The sequence below is a fragment of the Microdochium trichocladiopsis genome (assembly GCF_020744255.1).
Source record: "Microdochium trichocladiopsis strain MPI-CAGE-CH-0230 chromosome Unknown B0I36scaffold_12, whole genome shotgun sequence".
Lineage (NCBI taxonomy): Eukaryota > Fungi > Ascomycota > Sordariomycetes > Xylariales > Microdochiaceae > Microdochium > Microdochium trichocladiopsis.
This window is the reverse complement of record NW_025763555.1, coordinates 973,838-995,155: the sequence shown is the minus strand read 5'-3', so window position 1 is coordinate 995,155 and position 21,318 is coordinate 973,838. Positions and strand designations below refer to the sequence as shown.

Genomic DNA, 21,318 nt, shown 5'->3' with positions numbered 1-21,318 from the left:
AGCTCCCATGGTGGCTCGTTCAGCCCACGCGATCCATGGGGGCGTGGAGCGGTCGTGAAGGTCTCTGGGTACGAGGCGAAAGCATTATAGAGTGCCTCGTCGTCTCCCACGCCAAAGTGTGGGCCAATGCTCGTCCCTGTGCTATTAGACGAAGGTGGTCTTGAACTCTCAGATTGGTTCTGCCGCTGTCGTTTTCGAGGACGTAATTGATAGCTTCGTAGTCGTTGGTTGCTTGCTGAGCTAGATCGAGAGTCGGGCTGGGACATAATGACGGCCGTGATCGCGACAGGAAGAGTGTCGCACGCACGGATGAGAACATGGTTAAAGGGGCAGTTGATTTGACTATGAAAGAAGGAAAGAGGGGACCAATTTCAGCACAAAGGAATGACCTGCTTTGTGATGCAGATGCCTTGGAAGATGAGGCTATTGGATATTCCTGATACAGCGTGTGTTTGAGTGTAGGTCTCAGCAGGGGGCCTAACACACCACGCCTGGAGCCCTGGGACCTTGACAAATATGGTATCTTTCACGAACAATCATTATCAGTAGGCTTGACATGCGACAAGAGGTAATTGGTGTAGTAGCTAGCTAGTGAATAGCTTCCATATGTCTCGTCGATCGTCGTGATGGAGAACTAATCCCGAGGTACAAGGGAAGCGTTGGCAGAATCTAGATGCACTAACAAAAAGGGATGGACCAATCAGAGGCTGCAAAAGGTCATGCCCGTGTAAGAGTCATGCCCGGGTAGCAATTCTTCATGCCCGTGTAGTAATTGCCTTTACCATATCAATGGGCTAATTTGGGACACGGTGTAGCCACCGAATTGTATCCTCTATCTTATCCGAGTTTGATTATGAATCAACGAGGCGAAGTCACTTCTAAAAAGAACTGAAATTACTCAAAATATTTCATGGCCACTGCCAGACCACTACACCTTCCCTTCACAATTATCCTCTGCAACAAGCAATTGCGCCGTAAAAGCATGACATACCCACAGGTCTCTGAAAAAAAAAACATGTAGCACGTAGCTTCCTTTGGGACGATGCGAGGTTTACAGGGATTCAACAAACATGTCTGGTAGAGTATAGGATCGTGGGTACAAGGGTGAATCTGATTCGTGAATGTTTTAACTTACGTGGCTGCGATACCCCTGGCTATGTGGCACAGTGGATTCAGTTCACGCGCTGCCGGGGTTGGACGTCTGTCCGTGCTCACTAACTCGATTACACTCCACTGGGTGTGTTGAAGCAGGCAAGATATCCTGAAGCGCATTGCAGACCAGCGTCTCGAGCTCAACAGGCTTGAGGAGGCAGCCATTACTGAGGTTGTGAAAGAAGACTGAGAATATCAGGCTCTTTCTGGCTCCAATCTGGAACTGCTCATACCGTATTGTCTATTGACCGTGACCCGCACGGGTGTTAAGACACCATCCGAACCACATAACTGTATTTTCCAATGGGTGCAGGGTACTCGGTGGGCACCTGATGTCCGCCCCACTCCCCAGCCAGATCCGTCCGCCCAGCCACGACTGCATAAATCGCAATCGTGCATAAAATCCCTCCGTTATGCCCCAGCAGCGTAACGGTCTGTCAAAGTAACGTTCGAGTAGGTAACGGAAGCCCAACTCAAACTGTTCTATGACTGATGACAAATCCCTGCTGCCGCTCGTACAAACCACAGTGCCGGCCCCCTCCCGGATTCTGCTCGAACGGCGGCAGACTCATGAATGCTCGCTTTCTTTGTGCGCTTTTTGTGCGGGCATGAATTGTTCGGATGTTTGCTGAACACAATTAGCCCTACCTCAAAGAGAGGCCGACGAGAAAGCTTGATTGAGATATTGCTAATGGTGAGCCAAGCCAAAGAATGCATCCATAGCATGGGCATGAATATGTACACACTGCTCGCTCCTCCAGCAGCAACCATAACTTAGTATATTTGTTCGCTTGCTCAACCACTGGCACTGCTCAGCACTCTCTACATTGTTTCTGCAATCCCCAAACACCACACTCATCAGACATGTCGGACCACCGGGGACACTATAAATAGACCTTTCTATTCAGCATTGTTAGCTATTTTCCTGTCACACACCTTGAGCACATTGTACTCAGTGCACATGGATAGTATGCCGTCAGAGATTCGTTGCATGGTCGCAGAGCTATTGCCCACAAGGGATCTGCGCACATTTCGCTTGACATGTGGGTTTCATGCTTATCATTTTTTTTTCATATACTAGCGCGCCAGTTCTGCATTCTTGGCACACTGCGCTGTCTCAAGAGCGTCTTGAAGTTCCTCGACTCCAAACCGACATAATACACGCGGCGGCTCACCATATCTAATGGGAAATGGCCCTCGTACTCACGCGAAGAGTGGAATCGCAGCACGCTGATGCTTGGTGATTAATATATGCCCCATGCGACGATTCGATGACGAAGATAGGGAAGAGGCCTATTGTCGTTATCGCATATTTCTTCGGGATACAGATCAGAGAGTTGACATCCAGATCCCCGTGAGGTGTCGAAGCGCTTTGTTGTTCAGCTAATAACGGATGGAACTTTCACAAGAACTTCCCTTCTCTAGTGAGTCTTAATCTTAGTATAACGTAATCCACAAGTGACCCGGCCACTTTTCAAGCACTCGTACGACAATGTGTAAGATAATTCAACCACAACGCCTTAAATTAATTGAAACTATGAGGAATCCTCTTCTTCAGAGGCAGATACAACTTTCTGACACGTACGAGCATTATGGCCGGGCTCGCCGCAGACGCCACATCGTCGCGCGCGCGTTTCTGGCCTCCTCGTACGACTACTATTCTGACTCGTTTCCGCCCTTAACTGCTCCGTCGCGTCAATTTGAGCCTTCAAATCCTTTGCCTGATCAATCGTAAGGGACCCTCCTTTCTGTAACTGTTTTCTTTTCGTACGACGACGGCGGCTAAGGCGGTCGTTTGCATCTCGAAGTTCGGCGAGGTCATGGCGCATAAGGGTCTGCTCGTGCACCATCATTGTGATTCCTTTATTTAGCTGCCGCAGGCTCTCAATAATGGACGACGGAGAGCTATTCTGGTGTCGTACGATGCGATTTTTAATATACTCCGTCTGCGATTCGGCCTCAATTGGGTTGTTTGGCGTCTTTGAAACCCAAGGGGGTGGTAGTCCAGCAGAGGAACCTGGCGGTGTCGGCGTATGAAACTTCACATCTAGCTGCGAAATCACGTAATTCGGGTCGTACGGTACTAGGCCAGTTGCTCTAAAGCCTGCCTGGATGTTTGACTTTGTCATCGCGGCGTCGTACGCCTTATAAAAGGCTGGGAGGAAGTCCTCCTTTGAGATACGGGTAATGTGCGCCCGCATAAGACCCTCGATTTCTTTACCGTACGCCCGTTTTAGAGGGCTAAAGCACCCAACATCGAGAGGCTGGAGCTTATGTGATGAGTGAGCAGGCATACAGAGCGTTACAATGTTCTGTTCCTTGCAGTAGAGCTCGAAATCGACGGAATGGTGGCTCTCGTGGCCGTCGAGGATAAGGAGGCGGTGGGTACCCTTCGTACGACTCTTCGTATGGAAATCGAAGTGTTTTACCCATTCTAGATCTCTCTTGTTCGTCGTCCAGCCATTATCTGAAAGCGCGATTACCCAGTCGGCCGGTAGAGGGCTATTCGCGGTCCAGGAGTCGAGGTGGACCTTCCCCGCGAAGATAATATATGGTGGGATCGAATAGCCGTACGACGCGATACCCTGGATTACTGTAACCCATTCCTGATTACCTTGTTGTACGGCTCTTGGCCTCCCGCGTCGATCGGAGGTTGTAACAACAGTTTCGGCGGAGATCTTGCCCATCGCGAAGCCCGTTTCGTCGAAGTTGTAGATATCGTCATTGTGGATCCCGTATTTCGCGATTATGTTTCGTACGAGCTCAAACCACGCGCGATACGCGTCCGGATCCTCGTAGAGGACCCTCTGGTAGTCGATTCTTCGATTTAAACGCGTACGGAGCTCAGGTCGTCGTCGTACGAAGTTTGAGGCCCAGTTCGTTCCGACGCGTGGCGCGTCGCGTACGCGGAGGAGTCGATCCGCCATTTCTCGAACACCACTTATCCGCGGCGGAAACGATCGCGAATCTAGGTCGAGTATGTATTGTACGATACTGTCCTCTTCGTACGAGGTCAATTTCTAGCAGGGTGGTCGGGTTTCTCGTTTACGCTGCGCGCCTCTTCGTCGGTCTTGGAGTGTCGTACGAGGTACATTATAGATCTGTGCAGCCTTTCGTACACTTAATTTTGGGTCTGACTGGAGCGCCTGAAGCGCTAGAATAAGGTCGCATTCAATTGATTGTCGTTCCATAATTACTGGTGGAGAAAAAGGGGAAATAAGGTTGCCCATACGGAAATGACGGAAAGTGGCCGGGTCACTTGTGGATTACGTTATCCCCAAGGTCATTACCGATACCATACGGGCAAGATGTTATGCTTCTTAATCTGAAACCCCTTCGATTCCGTAGAGTACATGTTTCTAAAGCTTATCTTATCGGAATAGCGTAATCGCATTCCACTCTACGGTCTCTACATTTGAGTGAGACTATTATCCTCGGGGGTCAGTGGAGCTCGTGCCTGGCTGTCATCGAAAGCTCGACTGACATTTCAGTCCATATGGGAGACGTAGAACCAGCCTGATCACGTAGTGGGAGGAACAAGAGAGAGAGATCATGCTTTGGAGTTTTCTTTTCTGGCCTTTTATGGTGCAAAAGAGTCATGTGAAATGGCTCTTCCTTGATCCAGACCCAACTTACCAACCCTCTCCATGATGTAAGTCTAGACCCCCCATTGCGACCAGTGCGCATGGCGACCACCCCCCAACCTGCGCATGAGGGCATCTCCGACCACATGGTCACTCTGCAATAACTGAACAAGCATTCGTTAAAAAGGCTTCAAATCAATTGATCCGCACCTCAATGCAGCTCTCCTCGTCAATGTCGTCTTCAATGATCTCTACCTCGTCGTCGCTGCTGTCGGTGTCGTCATCCGTGCTGAAGTCCGCCCCCATCTCGAGCTGCAATTGCCTCTTTGCGCGCTCCACGTTTACGACCTGAACAAACTGTTTATTGGGATCCGGATCGACTCTGCGGCGTTTAGCAGGCTTTGAAGCATCTAATGCTGCTTGGAGACGGTCTTTTTGGTGTTCTGCGGTGGTGCGCGCGATGTTCGAAGTGTCGATTGCCTTCCCGACCTTGTTGAACAGCTTCCTGCAGGTCGCCGCCCCTAAAGGTACACCACACTTTACCAACTCCCTATGCATTTTATAGACATCGCGAGATGTTTTTGGTGTTTTGACGTCAATTGCACACAAGGGCGTCAAAAAATCTGGCTCTAAAACCGTCGTTTGGGCCCGATTTTGGGGATTCTGCTGGGCCTCCCGTACCTCCTCATAGTCCCGCATCACGAAGCGGGAACCCAGCGCCTTCAACCGATTGTGAGGCCACACCCCTGTGCCTTTGAAGCCTCCTAAGATGTTCTCCTTATTGAGCTTTCTTTTGCGCGCAATTTGGTATGCTTCAAGGAACTCCCGCTTGCCTGGGGACTCGTTCATAGTGTTATATGCAACCTCCGCGACCGCTTGACGATAGTGGTCCTTCACCGCCGAGAACACGCCCACATCGAGTGGCTGAAGAACATGTGAGGTATGAGCCGGGAGGTAAATCAGCCAGATTTTATTGATGAAGCACTCCGTCATAAATTCCTCTGTTGCGTGCGACTTGTGGCCGTCGAGAAGAAGGCATCGCCACTCTCTAGAATCCGTAGGCTTGGTGTTGGGAATAAATACCTCCTTGAGCCATTTCAGAGCAATATCATTGCTGGTCCACCCGTTTGGCGATGTGTCAAAACACCAATGCTTCCACCTGTCAAGTTCGACGTCGGGAAACCACTGCTGCTGCACGGATTGGCCCTTAAAAATAACAAGGGGAGGGATGAAGCCACCGCCAGCAGAAATGGCCTCAATTATCGTGATCCAGGTGCTCCTGGCGCCGTCCTTTTTCAAGGTAAAGTCGCGCAAGGCATCACTGACCACGAAGCCATTGTGACCTAGGCCCTCCGCGAAGCCACACTCGTCAACGTTCCATATGTTCTCGGGCCGTACTCGTTTGCCCTTCAATAACGTCAGGCGGTCGAAGAAGATGTCGATATTGGCCTTGGAGGCACCGTCGTATCGTTTGTATTCAATAAGTCGTGATCTCGAGGTCTTCAAGGTCGGGTTGCGGCGGATGAAGCGTCGGTACCAGTGCTTGCCGAGGTGTGCGGAGGGGTTGTCGAGAGCCAGCAGGCGCATCGCGAAGTGCTTGAATTGCTTCAATGGAGCTGCATAGCCCATTGCTGCTTGGTCGAGGGCCCAAGAGACCAGATAATCCTCCTGGGTCACGGAGAGGGTTTGTCGGACTTGGTACCTTTGCTTGAAGGTTGGGCACGCGTCAAGGCGACGACGTAGGTAGGATCTGTCGACATCGTGTCGTCTAGCAGCCGTCGCGACAGGTACGCCAGCCTCAACTTCATCCAGTGCGCGCAGGGCGCGCAATTGGTAGTCTTTTGCGACCATGACGATAGCTTCCTTTTTGACGGTCACAATGCAGGTGGTCGGGTCGCGGTGCGACGCGGTTGAGCAGGTTTATATGGGAAAATGTATGGTGGGGTGCTCAACCGCGTCGCGACGCGACCCCTGGGCGCGATGCGCACTGGTCGCAATGGGGGGTCTAGACTTAGAGGTATACGACCCTCTTTGAGCGCAACTTTGGCTGGCTGCTGGCCGTGTTCGTGTATATTACGGTAGTGCTCTCGGCGATGTAGGTCGCGCTGGCGACAGGACGTTTCGAGGACGATGCGCGGTTCTAGCAGTTTTCGTACGGTGTGGCAATCGCGGCTATCGCCATTGTTGTCGCCGCGACCGGCGTTGCGCTCTTGGTCTGGGCTGGGCTGTTCTTGTTCTACCTGATCTCGAGTATTTACTATAATAGGCGGATAGTATCGTGGGGGCAGCCGTAAGAAGCTTTGTATAAAGGGCTGTTTACGCGTCGGTTTCCTCGTGCATTGCAGAGTTGGCGAATGCCGGCGGGATACTTCGATAACTAGCCGCATGCATAATAAGAGATATATGCTTTGCTACCCAAGCATACTACAAAGAAACGCCGTCCCTACTGGACAAACCTGAAATCAAAGGAAGCAGACTTTCATAGTTTGTATCAGAACTTCATCTTGTCTCTGCCCGTTGAGTTGATGTAAAACTGGAGCTTGCTCGTTGTGATTTTACCCCGCGACTAGGGATCATGTCATACGCCTGTCCTGCTGCGAATCGCCAACCAGGCATTCTGTGACAAGGTGCAGTAAATGGACCATTTGGGGACACATTAATGTAACCAGTCCTGCAGTGTAGTGTTATCTGGAAGATAGTAAACGGGATCCAGGCACGTCGTCAAGCCGTGTCCGGCCGTCCGTTAAAAGTGGGCCCTTTAAAACGGAACGGTGTATAACCGTGGTCTAGCTGGTGTATAGGAGGCTGGATTTTACAAGTGTAGTGTCCAGCCGCGCGTGAACCAACGGCTGCCGCGGAACGCAGCCTCCCACGACCCAACCTCTGGCGGCTGACTGGAGCCAAACAATATATGAACCACCGTCCAGGCAGCGGGTACGGCCTGAATGGTTTGGCAAAGAACAACCAAGACAAACATACCTGGGAAGAGACACACCGTGTACGTGAGCATCAGATCCGCAATAGCGCATGGACCGCCTCCTACGAGTAGCGCCGGAAGTGGCCCGTAGCACGTGTAGAGCTCGAGCGACATGCGCCTGGTACCCCTTCTGAGATTTGATACTCATAATGGCCTGTCAAGGACCACTGAGTAGACGGCCTCGCAAATAGCAAACCTCCTTTCGACTAGTACGCGATATTCTTATAGCATTCGAGTCAAATACTGATTGCTAGGGGACATCTTTTAAGAAAACCCGACTCGATATCATGATCTTTGCCGGGAGATTCATACAGCAGCATAAGACTACGGAGTTACAGGAGCACAATAGCTAACCACGAACAGAAGAAAGACTTGATAGAAAGACCAAATTGACGATGTCATCAACTGTAATCGGAAGCCTCGGCGCTGTTTGGGGCTGAGCAACATTGCTCCATGGCTCGTTGTACTGGAATACTCAGCGCCACTTCTCAGGCGCACACGAGATACGTAGTGAGGTCAGTCACACACAAATGTATGACAGGGCGTGTTGAGCCAAATCCCCAGCTCAGACGACACAGCAAGTGCTTGAATGACCATTCAGCCACAAGCAGGAAGGCGGCCTTGTGTGCCAGCCCCACTCAGACGATGGGAGGGTTCGAGGTGTGTGCGGCCGCTTCAAAGACCGGAACCTTTCGTGGCGGCAGTTCTGTAATCCCAGCCAAGGCCAGACCTTTGCATAGATGTATCATTGGTGAATTGGGGACGGTCCTATTTCGCGCGTTAGTTTAAGATGGACATGCGCAGCTTCAGAGGAAAAGAAACTCACGGCATTTGTACTCGTTCTGCAACATATCGATTGAGGACAACGATGGCCGCAAAGATAGCAAGATATGCGTGCGGCCCAAAGCTGAACTGAGTCTCGTGTATCGACAGCATGGACGCTACAAAGTTGGACGCAGTGTAGACTGCAGAGTAGGATGGGAGAATTCTCATTCGGTTCAAGAGCTTGATACCGATGCGCGGGTAGACGAAACCGTTAATGACGTGGATCGATGCTCGATAGAGGAACGGATCTCCGGTCAGGTATGCAGCTGCAGAAAAGCAGAAGCGCATCGCTGTGATTGTTTGGTACGTTGGCCTCGCGATTGATCGGTCTCCGACTCTTAACCTTGAAGTCAGGGTCAATGCTGTAAGAGAGTGCAGTACACATAGTAAGAAATCGCCGCCAGAAGGCTCTGGGGTACCATGGATGGCTCTCAGTTGGTATCTGCAGATTTCCATCACTGGTATACTCAGATGACATAATACAACGATGTACTTTTGTAACCTGAAGCTCGGCTTCGTGATTGGAACCGATCGACGAAAGGTGTGCAAGAGAAAGACGCCTGCATAGGACGAAAAGACCCACACTACCTCAGCAAACTCGATCTTAGGCATCTTGACTTGCCCATTTAACACATATGGGAGCGCGTAAATGAAGATTGGTACTATTACACCTAGGAGACGCCGTATCTACGATATTTATAGTGATTGTGCTGAATATTTCAAGGGCTCATAATTTTTGGGCGACTTACCGTGGACTGGTTTGTTTACGTAGGCTTACAAACTACACACTCTAGTTTCCGGCTCTTCATCGCGTCCGCACAATCATGGCGCGATGGGCCTGAACAAAACTCTGCTGATGCGAGAGTGGGCCAGAGTGCACCACAGCAGTCTTAAAAGGAGGCAATATTCCGATGCAAAGACTATGGTCTGGCATTTCGGTGGCAATGCGGATTTGAAGCACAATTTTCAACATAGGCTGCGGTGAACCAGCCCGGAGATTCCTTTTACTTAATAGGATTAAGATACGTGTTGAAGGCAGTTTGTATAAAGAAACCTCTGACCAGATAGCACGGCTGATTGAGGTAATGATAGGCCTTCTCAACACGTAATAGTCCACTCGTGCACCTGGGTCGCTTGTACATTAAGCACAGCCATAGACTGCAATGGACATAGTTGGGCGCTATCCACCAGTCCATAGTGCCCATTTCGGCTGCCCATAAGATGGACGAAGAGCTATGAATGAGCCGACCATCGAATATCTGTTTTGGAAAGATATCCTCGACGGACGTGATATAAATCCGGAAAATGAGCAATATGAAAACTTCCAGATCTTATTGGAGACTGTAAACTCCCTTCTTATTACTCGTTGGAGCCGGAACTGTGATAATATTCACGACCGAAATAAGGCTTTAGGGGAAACTTCGAAAATCCTGTTTGATTGGCTGTGGGATAAACACAAGGGAAAAGAAACTTGCATAAATAACGGGATCATATCCGATGCCCTGAAAAGCCTTGCAGCGGCTGGTGCGAGAAGTAGAAAGTTCACGGAACTTAGAATCTATTTCGATCCGGAACGCTGTGAACCCCCTAAGAGTGCTAGACCTAAGAGCACTAGACCTAAGAGTACTAGACCGAAGCGGAATATCGTGCGGGCACTTACAATCGAGCCGAGAACAAAAAAGCCAATAGACTTTGACTCCGATGAACATGACGAAGAGGAAGCAGATGAAAATGTCAATAACAGTGATGAGAATCCCGACAGACTTCACAAAGACTCTCACAGAGACATCAGCATCGGGACCCAGCCTATCGAGTCAACGCATAGGCTAAGTAAACAGCTCGAAGTAATGCCAGCCCGAGAAGCTATGCGAGACAATATGGAACAGCAGCAAGCTTTGACGGACGACTCCTGGGGCCAGCGCGTGGAGGAGATGGGTGCTCAAGTCCCAATCACAACCCAGCTACCCTGTGGTCTAGAGGGCATAGAATGCGCGGAGCCACATCAGCGCGAAGACGAGTTTCCCATCTCAGTAAGTTGCGACCGAGACCTGACTACAGGGACTGTACAGGCTGGGAACCAGCCTAGTCAAATTCATCTGGCTGGTGAAACTTTGACAATGGGGGCGCAAGGTCAAGACCAGGTAGAACACGTGGGAAAAGTAGATTATCAGGCTCTCAAAGTACTCCCCATTGGAGGCGAATCACTAATGCCAGTGATCGACCTTATGGATAACGGACTACAGACAGACACGTCGCAAACCGCCGAAGACGTGCCACTGGTTGTACCTATTGAGGGCGAGTTCAAGACAATACGACCCCCGCAGACAGACCAGTGCGGGACACAGCAAGTAGGTAAAGGGGACCGTGAGGCTATCCCGATCGGGAACAGATTGGAGACCGGGATGTCCACTGATGAGGAGGATGGAGTCAGGATTGGATCCATGCATCAGCGAGCGGACACACAGTCCGGAGAGGATTTAAGACAACTCGACCTAGACTTGCAAAATTCAATAATGAAGGCGCAAGGTCAGGACGAGTCGAACCACGAGGCTGTTACACAGTCACCCAGATTAGGGAGCAGATCACAGACCGTGACTGACAAGAGTCAACGGATGAAAATAGCTGGGGACGTAGATAATCAGCATGTACGAGCCCGGTCGATGGAGCTCACGCAAAGTGAGCCGTTAATCGTTGAGAATGACTCAGGGGTGCTAGAGGAGTCTCCCGAGCTAGAAATGCGGCGTAACATAATGAATCCGCAGTCACTTTCAAAACTTGAAGGCGACTTCACGGATGCCATGGAGGAGGATTTCGTTCCAGAAACGGCCAAAGATGAGAGCCAGCACCAGCCCCGGCAAGGATGCAATACAACGGACAATGAGGCACCAATAAATCATAGCACACAAGATATAATTGGCAGGAAGCGGAAGAGGGAAACCACCTGTTGGTCAACGGAGCCGGCCAACCGAGTCGAGATAGTAACCCCTCGATTTGGAGAAACTCAAACCGTCGAAAGTCAGCAGCAGGCCATTCCTACCGACTCTACGAATTCTTCGATGTCTTCAGACTTGCAGATGTCTGGATTCCCATGCGATATCGCTAGTCCGGTAAATTCGGCGAGAGATCTATTGAAAAGAGCATTGGGAGAACCCGATGCGAAGAAGCGGAGATGGCTCAAGGATGGTCATGAATCGAACCAAAACAGAAAAGACAAGGGCAACATCTCCGATAAGGAGAGATACCATCTGGGTAAAGGACTGCAGAAAGAGACGTCGCAACCCACTGACGACATGCCAATGGACGTATCGGTCGAGGGCGACTTCGAGCTACCAAGAACCCTGCAGGCAGATCAGGACGGGGCTCAGCAAGATGGTGAAGGGGATTGTGAGACTATACAAGCACCCCCGGTTGGAGACGGAGTGGAGACCGAGATGTCCAGGGACAAGCGCAAAACTTCTATGGGGAAGGTACAAGGTCAATTCGAGGCGGAGCAAGCAGCTAAGAGGGGTTTTAAATTTGCATTTGGATTTACACAGGCCCCTCGAATAGGGGACGCACCACCGACCATGACGACCATCCCTGAGGAACATAGTCATGATGCGTCCACGAGTGTCGACTTAACAAAGGCACAAACCCAGCGCTCCGGACCAACAAACCCTATCGAGAAAGATGCACGCGGCAACAACGATACGAGGCCCAGGAGAGTTAGAGGCAGAGTGGATAAATCGGCCAAAAGAGACTGGAAGCAAATGCCCAATAGGAGAGAATCTCATTTCAGCGAAGTAATAGAAAGAGCTGCCAAGATGGAAATGGATGCAGACGTAGACAATAAGGATACGGCCCTGCAGACGGAGGCCACGCAAAGTTTGCCGTCAATGGGCGACAGTGACCTAGGAGTACCTGAAGAGTCTGCCGAGCTAGAAGCGCGGCATACCATAGTGAATCCGGAGTCACCTTCAAGCCCTGAAGGCGGCTTAATGGATGTCGTGGAGGATTTCGTTTCAGAAAAGGCCACAGATGAGGGCCAGAGCCCGCCCTGGCAAGGATGTACGAGATGGGAGAATGAGACACCAATAAATCATAGGTCACCAGAACACAAAGAGAGCAAGGAAACGGATAGGGAAACCACTTGTTTAGCCGAGAAGAGGGCTGAACCCGTCCTGGTGGCCGCATTCGAAGACATGCGAGCTGACGAAACTCCGCAGCAGGCGATCCCAACCAAGCCTACGAACTCCTTAATATTGGAAGACACACAGATGTCTGGTTCTTCATGTGATGTCGACCGTCCGATAGAATCAATGAAAGATTCACTGAGAAGTGATGGCTCCCCAGTAGACAGAGCCCAAAGCCACGAGGTACTCGTGACATCAAGATCACCGGATTCAAGTACTCAGTTAGACGATAGGCACGCCTCGGCTGAAGGGGGAGATGTGCTCGCGACTAGCGAAATGGACGGCATCGACGGCCAAGACCTCGCAATAATAGAGGTGGGAAGTAAAGGACCAGCCACTAGCGAAATACAAACGGGATATGAGACTATCGTAGGGGATAGTCAGTGCCCAACGAGTATAGATCAAAGACCATTGGGTGATATTATGGACGGAACTCAGGTCGAACGAACAGCACAGGTACTAGAGAGTGAAGAACAGATGAAACAAGCTGGTGAAGACGCCGTACCAGCGGATTGGGAAGCACAAATCGCGAGGGCTCAACAGGAGGCCCTCCAGGCGATCTCGGAAAAGGACGAAGCACTCAAGTTTCGACAAAGAGCAGAGGACGGCTTGAGTAGTATTGGGAATGAGCTCAAAATCCTCGAGCAACAATTACAGCAGGTAAAAGCGGATGCCGAGAAAACACAGCAAAGTGAGCAATATGCAAAGACTGAAGCGTCCAAGTGCAAACAAGAGCTGCAGAACTTACAAGATAAGCTCTACCAGGCACAGCAACAAGCAAAGCATGCAAACGTGGAACTAAAAAACAAGAAAGAAAAGTTATCTGAAGCCGAGGCGGAACTCCTCAACTGGAAAGAGCAGTTTCGGGACAGTAGCTTGAAGGGCCTCAAAACTTCATCAAAAGCGCATAAGATTATATTGAAATTTGAGTCAGCAGTGTTGAAGCTTCAAGGAGAGAAGGAGCAGATCCAAGGCGAGTATGAAAGGGCCCTGGAAATGGCAAACGAGGCCAAGCGCACGATTAAGGCATACGAGGCTTCGATTCAGGATCAAGTACAAGAGCTGAAAAGCCAAAGCTGCGCTGCTCAGGCGGACCTACTCGAGAAAATCCGGGCGGAAATTACTGGACTTTATCCATACCAGGGGCAACACATCGCACTGGATACACCCAGACGCATTGGAGATTATCTTCGGCACATTGAGGCTCAGAAACAACAGACTTATAAGACTCTCGAAATACTCCTGCAAATACCTTTCAGCGATAATGAACTAGATGAAGCGAGCATAGATGTCACGAGAATACCTGCTACTCTCCTTGAAAGTGTAAAAAAACTCGTAGAGTCTTATCTAGCACTGGAGGGGATATGCATTAGTACCAGCGAAGAATTGCAAAAGCTCACTTCGGCTAATGTCGACCTGAGGACGCAACTGAAAGAACAATGCCAAGATTTTGAGAAGGCCAGAGTTGACCTCAAAGACCTGCTCCTGGCAGTCAGTAATAACACCGTTGAGCTGAATCACCTGTCCCAGTATAGATTCAAGGCCTGGCAGACTCAACTACGTGCCGCATGCCCTGAGTCGACTGCGGGCGGTCCAAGATGAGGAAGATGCCGCCATAGGTGTGCTCAAGAGATATGACGAGCCCGCAATTCTGGACAAGGTGTGGTTCTCCGCGTCCGGAGCCATCATGGAACCCCACAAGGAACTGCAAAACCATGCCCGCCATTCGCGACTTCGACGACTCGGCAGACAAGGAGGCCGCTGTCAATTTCTCCCGCCCTGGCTATCCCTTCGAGGTTGATCACTATCGCGTTTTGTACGATAGGGTCAACCGCCGCCGCCGTTGCATTTCGCACAGCCTCGTCAAGTGCTTGCCGTGCACCATGACGACCAACACCACAGGGAAGTGGATAGGATGCTTTAAGACCCGTCAGATCTGTCTTTCGCCAGCAAAGCCAACCTCATCAAGAGTCACGTCGCCCATTGCCCTGCTTGCGAGCTCAGCCGTGAGAACCCAACTGGCGACTATCAACCTATCAGACCCGGTGAATTGCTTCATCGTCGGCTTGCCTGCACACCACAACACCACCGGCACACCCTGTTTCGACCATTACAGCTGCATGCTCACGGTTAGTTGTAACGTGCGCTAGGCCGAAGTGTACTCTGCTGATTCCGGGCAACGATCACTACACGGCCGAAGACTAGGCCAATGCCCTAGCGCGCCAATTGCTCCGGAACGACTGGGGTATTCAACGAAGTATCATCTCCGATCGTGACCGCAAGTTCGCGTCCGCCTTCTCGCGCGACTTTTGGAAGAATCTCCCCGGGGGGGGGCGGGCCCCGGGGGGGGGGGGGCGAGGAAAGCAAGTGACAGGTAACTAATGGGAAGCGCGTATACGCGTAATATGACTAGCCCGGGGGAGGTGAGGGAGGAGGAGGATGAAACGGAGGCGCGCGGGGCTCGAACTGGCGGCGATTACCGCGACTGTGCAAGTGGTTTGGTCAACGATGCGCTTGGTATGGTGCACCATAAAGCCCATACTTGGTGGCGTCATGATCAGTCAGCACAACTGCTAGCAAGGTGCACGACTGGACAATAGTGCGGAGGCGGGGCGCAGCCCACATAAGGCAAGCAACTGCGAGGAACAAGGACATATATTTATGACGACGAGGTGATAGACCTGAATTGATCGCTTTCCCCCAGTCTGTGACGTGCGGCTGGTCAGGCTAGGCAGGGGCGGCCACCAGCCCGCTGGAGCCTAGCGACGCCACGTCCCTAAGGCTGGTGTCCGTCAGCTGGGCTGGCGACAAAGCGACATCGATATCGCTCTTAGGTATGCTATGCTAATGGGCATGGGCAACCGCCTACTGCGGCCGGTTTCGCTATCTACCGTAAGTCTGAGCCGTCACAGACTCGGGCATCAGCACAAGCCGCGTTGTACCGTATCGTGTTGGGAGAGCTAGAGGTGACCAGAGCTATCTCCGAAGAGGCTCGTTGTGTTAATCGCCCCAGCACCTCGCCCTCTACCTGCCGCCAGGCCGCCAGCCTACCGCGCGCCTTCCTCCCCAGACCGTGCCTGCCTCTCAAGATTCGTGCGTGCGCACAGGTCGTTTCCCCATCATCAATCACGTGCAACCTCTCTCTCGCTCGTCCTGTCAGGGCGGCCCTCGCCCAGCGAGTGGCCATCGTTTCCACGCCAGTCGCCCGCAGGTGCCGGCGGGAGGATAGGACAACATGAAGCCACTTCTTACCCTACTCCACGACGCTATTTAGAATGGTAACCGAGATAAGTCCACGGCCATGGGGTGTGTGGATCCGTAGAGACGTGCTCTGCATGTTCTGCAGCCGAGTGTGGATGCCACGCATGGCGGCTACCTATATTGCGTTAACTAGTGTGTGCCCCATCATCTTTGTCTCAAGTATCAGAGGAGTGACCAGAAGTATCCAATCCAGCCCAAGTTGAGGCCGAGACTTTCCATTGACAGCCCATGCATGTCAACAAGGCGCCAATCGTTGAGTTTGTCTTTAACACAGGCATCGCACAGCGTGAAGGCTCCGTGAGACATCGCAAGGCACGAATGAGGAGGGCCTTAGCTAGAGTGGCCAGTGCTGCTCAGTGCACTAGTGCTGTTAGGCTGCGCACTGCCTGCGAGGCTGAGACGGGGTTGGTCGGTCCCATTTTGCTTTATCACGTACCAAACCCTCGCGCTGGTCCAGTCCAGGCTCATGTAATCGAACACATGCCGCTCGTTTCCAGATAGCTTATGGCTCTCTTCTCGGCGTGGGTGCCGCTCTTGTCCAAGTCGTCATCTTTAAGGGCACCAGCGAGCGGGTGAGTCAACATATACGTCATATTCTCAGAACGGCCGTCTAATGGCCCGAGTGCCCGGCCCCTTGAGTTTGACCGAATTCCGGAGTGGAATACAGTACTGTAATACAGTCGGATAAAAGGGAAATAATGCTTGTCGTACCTCATGGAAGAGACAAACAACCAGGTTAACCATCACAAACAAGGAATGCTCCACTAACGAGTAGGATAAGTGAACTTGCGGCTCAAAGTCGCTATGTTATCGTTCTCCATACTTGATCGACGTGTTCTTGCTTAAAGATACTGTAACTTACTTCATCACTACAGTATTTGGCTTCTGACATATTATAAATGTCACCTACTGGAAAAGCAAATCGTATGCAGGGCCAGCTGTCGTCCAAAAAGCTCATGTCATACCATGAGATTCCATCATGGCAACAGGATAATGAATTCCTCCTGTCTGGATATCGGTACGTGCTCTTGGATATTCGGCTTATACATGGCTAATGTTGTTGTAGGCCAATCTCCGGGTCTTTATACAGATCACTACGCAGCGTTCTGTACATGCATAACGAGACTGTCAACATCCTTTCACATATGTCTGGTTGTATCGCTTTCACCACTATCCCCTTCTTTCTTCATCATATGCATCATCCCACGATATCGCGCTACTGCTTCGGAGTGGCCTTTTGTTTCGCGTGCTCCGCCATGTAAGCCCGTTGCTCGAATTCTCCGGCTAGATTACTATACTGACGTTAAGAACATATTCCACTTCTTGTCCAATCACAGTCGCAGCTGGGCCCAGTCCTGCAATCGCCTCGATTATTTAGGCATCGTGGTCCTCGTCTGGAGTGCTAATGCACCCGTGGTTCATTACGGACTGTCCGGCCTCCCGGACCTGCAAAGATTCTACAGCTCCATTGTATGTTATTCTTACCAGCAGTTCGTCTGAGCGTATCTGATAACCGTTTGGTTTCAAGAATATCATCACGGCTGTCATGAGTGTGGGGTTCATCTTTGGCCATGACTTTGGCTTTTCTGCCTTTAGAAAGTGGCGTGTACTTGTCTACAGCACATCTGGCTTGGGTTCACTCGCATCACTGTTACATGGCCTTCAAATCAAAGGCTGGGCCGTTCTGGGAAATCATCTGTCCCTTCGGTGGCTGGCTTGTACGATGTCGCTTAATCTCATCGCCGCAGCTGTCTATGCCTTAAGGGTACGTCGCCTCCGATTCTTTGCCTAGGCCCCAAAATTGACGTCCTGGTTGTAGATCCCCGAGAGATGGTTTCCATATAGGTTCGACCTTGTGGGAGCTAGCCATCAGATTTTCCACGTCTTAGTTCTGATAGCCACGTTCACACACCTGGCAGGCCTTCTTGCAGCATCTCAATATGCCGACATGTGATCGCCCTTTGGCCAAGTACAACGTGGCGGCTTTTTCAAGTGCTATAGCTTGGTGTCAAGGTTGTACTCCATGCGTTTATCCGGTGCAGCAGCCTGCCAAAGTGCTCACAGATTGGGAATCGTGGAGGTGTGAGTGGGCTCGACTGAGAAGGAATTGTGCAGAGGCGCTTATAATTTGGCGCTTACGTCATTTTAAGCCACCCAAATTATCATTGCATCAATGTCTCTTAGTGATCGTTTCTGGGTCTCGTTGGCACGGTCTCTGGTACACATCATCTGTCGATCATGCCTAAGTAGTTGTGGAAGCCCCATCCTATATCAACCCGGTTCGAGGAGAACCCACAACACATAGTCTCGACAGGCACGCATATGATGATTTATGGAAACCTGCACAGCTTCAAAAATAAAGTTCCTCCACTCATTCGCCCTCATAGCCTCCCTTTCACGCGTAGAAGGGGAAATTGCCTCGGCTATCTGTCTTAGGCAAGGCCACCCAGGAGGCACTGTCCTTCGACTTGCAAGCAATCAAGGAGTCGACCGTAGGCAGACAGTATTTAGGGGAAATCCGCAGCTGAGAGTGGATCGAAATTCGCGGGGACAAGGGCCTGGAATGAGACGGATCTGTTACGTGCACAGACCTTTCGTCATGTCCTACATGAGAATGAGAGGGACGTCGAGGTGTGCACGGTCGACACTGCATATGTGGGGCATGTTGAACCCTTAAAGTTGACTCAATTACGGGGTGGAATATGACAGTAGGCACAGAGGGGCTGAGCACGGAGCTAAGGGCGGAGCTGCTTCCCGTGCGGACCGGTCACGCTATCCCCAGACAGTATGCGGACTGTACAGACCCTTTCTTGGCGCGAGGATCACCCACCAGTTCTGTGCTCCAATTCACAACCCAGCTGTCATCGGCATGCGAGGGATACACGTCGTAATGAGTATCCAGCTTGGAGTGTACTGGGCCACGTCTCTGTATTCATTTCGTACATGCCTGAGCTTACCTGGCCATGCCAGCCTCAATAATGGCGCCAACCGCTTCGCCGCGGCTTGTGCCAGTAACGCCGTGTCTAGTTTGGAACGGGTACGAACAGATATTGACGGGCACACTCCGTCTCCTTGCGTGAGTCTCAGTCAGCCCAATGGATCTCCGTGAAGATCTAAACCACCTGCACTGTGCGACATTGTTAGATATTGTATTGTTCCAGCCCCATGTTCGTGCTTCGTCCAAAGACACTGAAACCAAGGCGACGCGAGCGGGTCACCCTCTACCAACGATGCGCCAGTGTTTGAGCAGCACGAGGATAGCATGGACACCCTGGAGATCGGCAGTGTGCGTCACAGTCGTGGCTAGGCGTTCGACGCCGAAGAGCGCACCCTCTTTCAGGTGTGCAAGACATCTATAGTGGAACCTGGAGGTCATCAACTTGCAAAGGCTGATGCCAGAACCAAGGCCGCCGCAGTAAGCCGGCAGAGTGCAGGGACTTCGAGCATAGCACCACGCTCAAGCTAGCTCTAGAATGCCGAACAGCAATTGTGAAACAGTGGGATCGGTACAGATACAATGGTGGACGGTATCATCTAATAATATTATCTATGAGGGGCCTCCTGGACCTGTCTGACTTCCTCGCCTCAGCGCTTGAACCTCCAGAATGGCCGAGCGTTTCTTGTTGCGATCCGGACATCATGATGACCTCCCATTACTTCCCACCAATCGAGAGCAAATTCCCGACCTGGCTATAAAGTGCGCTGCACCGGACTGGCTGGGCACTAATGTTCAAGCACTGGTCCTCAGGCAAAAACGTCTTCTCGCCGCAGAACTCATCGCTGCGTCCAAGTGCCATCACACCATGAGACAGCTTCCCGCAACTGCATTAAATCCACCACTATTGTCTTTCTCCTCAATGCCAGTTCGATGGCAGCGAGCACGTAGCCGCGCTCTCGTCGTTGACGGTGCTCTCCTTTGCCTATCGATCGGAATTTCAGTCCCTCGGTGACCTTTGTTGGAAGGTCACTGGTCGTCCAGGGCGTTCGGCGACTGCATGGAGCCTCAGTGCTCTAGCATATGCCATGTTTCACACTTTTGCCTCTGTCATGCCCATCTCTCAGAAACCCGACGAAGTAGCTTCTATTGGACTCACGGACGCACGCAGATGACCGTCCGCAAGACCTGGCGGCTGATGTGCTGGGGAAAGCCGGTGAAGGGGCTTTGCGGTCGCCATTGCGTGCAAGGGCTGGTTGCCAGCAGCGGTGTGAAAGTCGCAGCTCGAGTGTTATGGCTAAATGCGGTTCATGCTAGGTCTCCTCCCAGATATTTCTTCGTAGCATAGCATCTAAAGTTGTTTTGTTGCCGGCCTACCCAGTCCAATGGCGCATCGACGAGTAGTCTGACAGTGTAGTCGAGGAATGGGGCTATCATGTCGTCGGCGAACTCCGTCGGCCACGTCTCTCCCAATCTTCTTAACACATCGTCGAACCAGTTGCGCTGATCCCATTCAGGATTCACGTTCATAGCTCGCAGTATTGACAGCAGCGCATCCTCTTGCTGAGCGTTTGATGATATTGTGGCGATGTCGACAGATCCGACCACACTTGGACCCTCGCTCGGATGTGTCGTGTTCGTTGACTCCCTGATGGTCCAATTCGGCCGCGTACCAGCCAGCTCGAAGGTGTGGCTGACGAGGTCTGTCGAATGGAAGAGCTGCCGGGTGGCACATAACTGTGTAGTACGAGTCTCCTGGGTGTCGCGAGGATGCCCTTGAATGACGAGAATCGAGACAACTTGCTTGCGTGTGTTGTCTCGAGGCACTGGAACTGCGCCATTGTCCGAGGTCCGCGTCACCATCTCCTGTCTCGATCGCGGCCACAGCCTGCAAGCCACCTGCACCGACAGAACGTATTATGGGTGCTTTGTTGGCGTAATCCGCTTTCGCTTGCGCGTGGACAAATCGAATGGGCGTGGAGCGGCTGACTTCTGGGGGTGATTGAATTACTCTTCGGTATTATGCAGAGGGACAGGATACCCGTGGGCGATGCAGCTGAGGAGATTAGAATACAGACATCGACGACACGTGCTCCCACCAGGTTGCAGCACGACTGGTGTTGTCAGAACAGATGACCACAAAGCACACCAGCAAGCAACAAGATGGTGTGGGTCATGGAAAAATTCAAAAGCTGCCACAGAGGGATTCCGTTCTTGCGCGGCGGACCAGGCAGGCTAGGCAAAGAAACCGGACCTGGCGAAGCTGGATTTCTGCGCACCATGATATCTCTGTAAGTGGGAGGGTCCGCCGGAAGGCAGCGGAAGATGCCATGGACCCGCCCAAGAATAACCCTGAAGAACCTCCCGCCGCCATGGTAAGTTGTAAAGTGTCATGGCGGCGTGTCCTCTGGC

General features: G+C 51.6%; 6 protein-coding genes across 6 annotated transcripts; 4 read left to right on the top strand and 2 right to left on the bottom strand.

The window, feature by feature from the left end:
- Positions 1–8,388: 8,388 nt before the first annotated feature.
- Positions 8,389–9,150, bottom strand: B0I36DRAFT_355119 (uncharacterized protein; the record flags this gene model as incomplete). The annotated part of the gene is made up of 2 exons (XM_046157405.1): positions 8,389–8,481; positions 8,551–9,150. The coding sequence occupies 2 exons, from the start codon at positions 9,148–9,150 to the stop codon at positions 8,389–8,391; spliced, it is 693 nt and encodes a 230-aa protein (XP_046005929.1).
- Positions 9,151–10,415: 1,265 nt separating this feature from the next.
- B0I36DRAFT_355118 (uncharacterized protein) lies at positions 10,416–11,176 on the top strand (the record flags this gene model as incomplete). Its single annotated transcript, XM_046157404.1, has 3 exons — positions 10,416–10,568; positions 10,608–10,890; positions 11,142–11,176. 3 exons carry the CDS (start codon positions 10,416–10,418, stop codon positions 11,174–11,176), a joined length of 471 nt encoding a protein of 156 aa, XP_046005928.1.
- A 1,957-nt stretch (positions 11,177–13,133) lies between these two features.
- B0I36DRAFT_368855 (uncharacterized protein) lies at positions 13,134–14,312 on the top strand (the record flags this gene model as incomplete). Its single annotated transcript, XM_046159681.1, has 1 exon — positions 13,134–14,312. One exon carries the CDS (start codon positions 13,134–13,136, stop codon positions 14,310–14,312), a length of 1,179 nt encoding a protein of 392 aa, XP_046005927.1.
- Positions 14,313–16,199: 1,887 nt separating this feature from the next.
- B0I36DRAFT_355116 (uncharacterized protein) lies at positions 16,200–16,870 on the top strand (the record flags this gene model as incomplete). The annotated part of the gene is made up of 3 exons (XM_046157403.1): positions 16,200–16,439; positions 16,469–16,543; positions 16,847–16,870. 3 exons carry the CDS (start codon positions 16,200–16,202, stop codon positions 16,868–16,870), a joined length of 339 nt encoding a protein of 112 aa, XP_046005926.1.
- Positions 16,871–16,897: 27 nt separating this feature from the next.
- Positions 16,898–17,925, top strand: B0I36DRAFT_298630 (putative hemolysin-III channel protein Izh2; the record flags this gene model as incomplete). The annotated part of the gene is made up of 5 exons (XM_046151954.1): positions 16,898–16,989; positions 17,038–17,210; positions 17,260–17,441; positions 17,500–17,736; positions 17,791–17,925. The coding sequence occupies 5 exons, from the start codon at positions 16,898–16,900 to the stop codon at positions 17,923–17,925; spliced, it is 819 nt and encodes a 272-aa protein (XP_046005925.1).
- A 1,661-nt stretch (positions 17,926–19,586) lies between these two features.
- Positions 19,587–20,831, bottom strand: B0I36DRAFT_396478 (uncharacterized protein). Its single transcript, XM_046161551.1, has 2 exons — positions 20,284–20,831; positions 19,587–19,982 (listed from the first exon to the last, which is right to left on the bottom strand). Exons 1-2 carry the CDS (start codon positions 20,767–20,769, stop codon positions 19,746–19,748), a joined length of 723 nt encoding a protein of 240 aa, XP_046005924.1. The 5' UTR covers positions 20,770–20,831; the 3' UTR covers positions 19,587–19,745.
- Between the last annotated feature and the right edge of the window lie 487 nt (positions 20,832–21,318).

Excerpts from the sequence above, each read along its gene's own strand:
- B0I36DRAFT_396478 (XM_046161551.1), bottom strand. The coding sequence starts at position 20,769 with ATGGTGACGCGGACCTCGGACAATGGCGCAGTTCCAGTGCCTCGAGAC. Across the intron at positions 19,983-20,283 it reads TCGATGCGCCATTGGACTGG|AGCACTGAGGCTCCATGCAG; the intron begins GTAGGCCGGCAA and ends GGCATATGCTAG.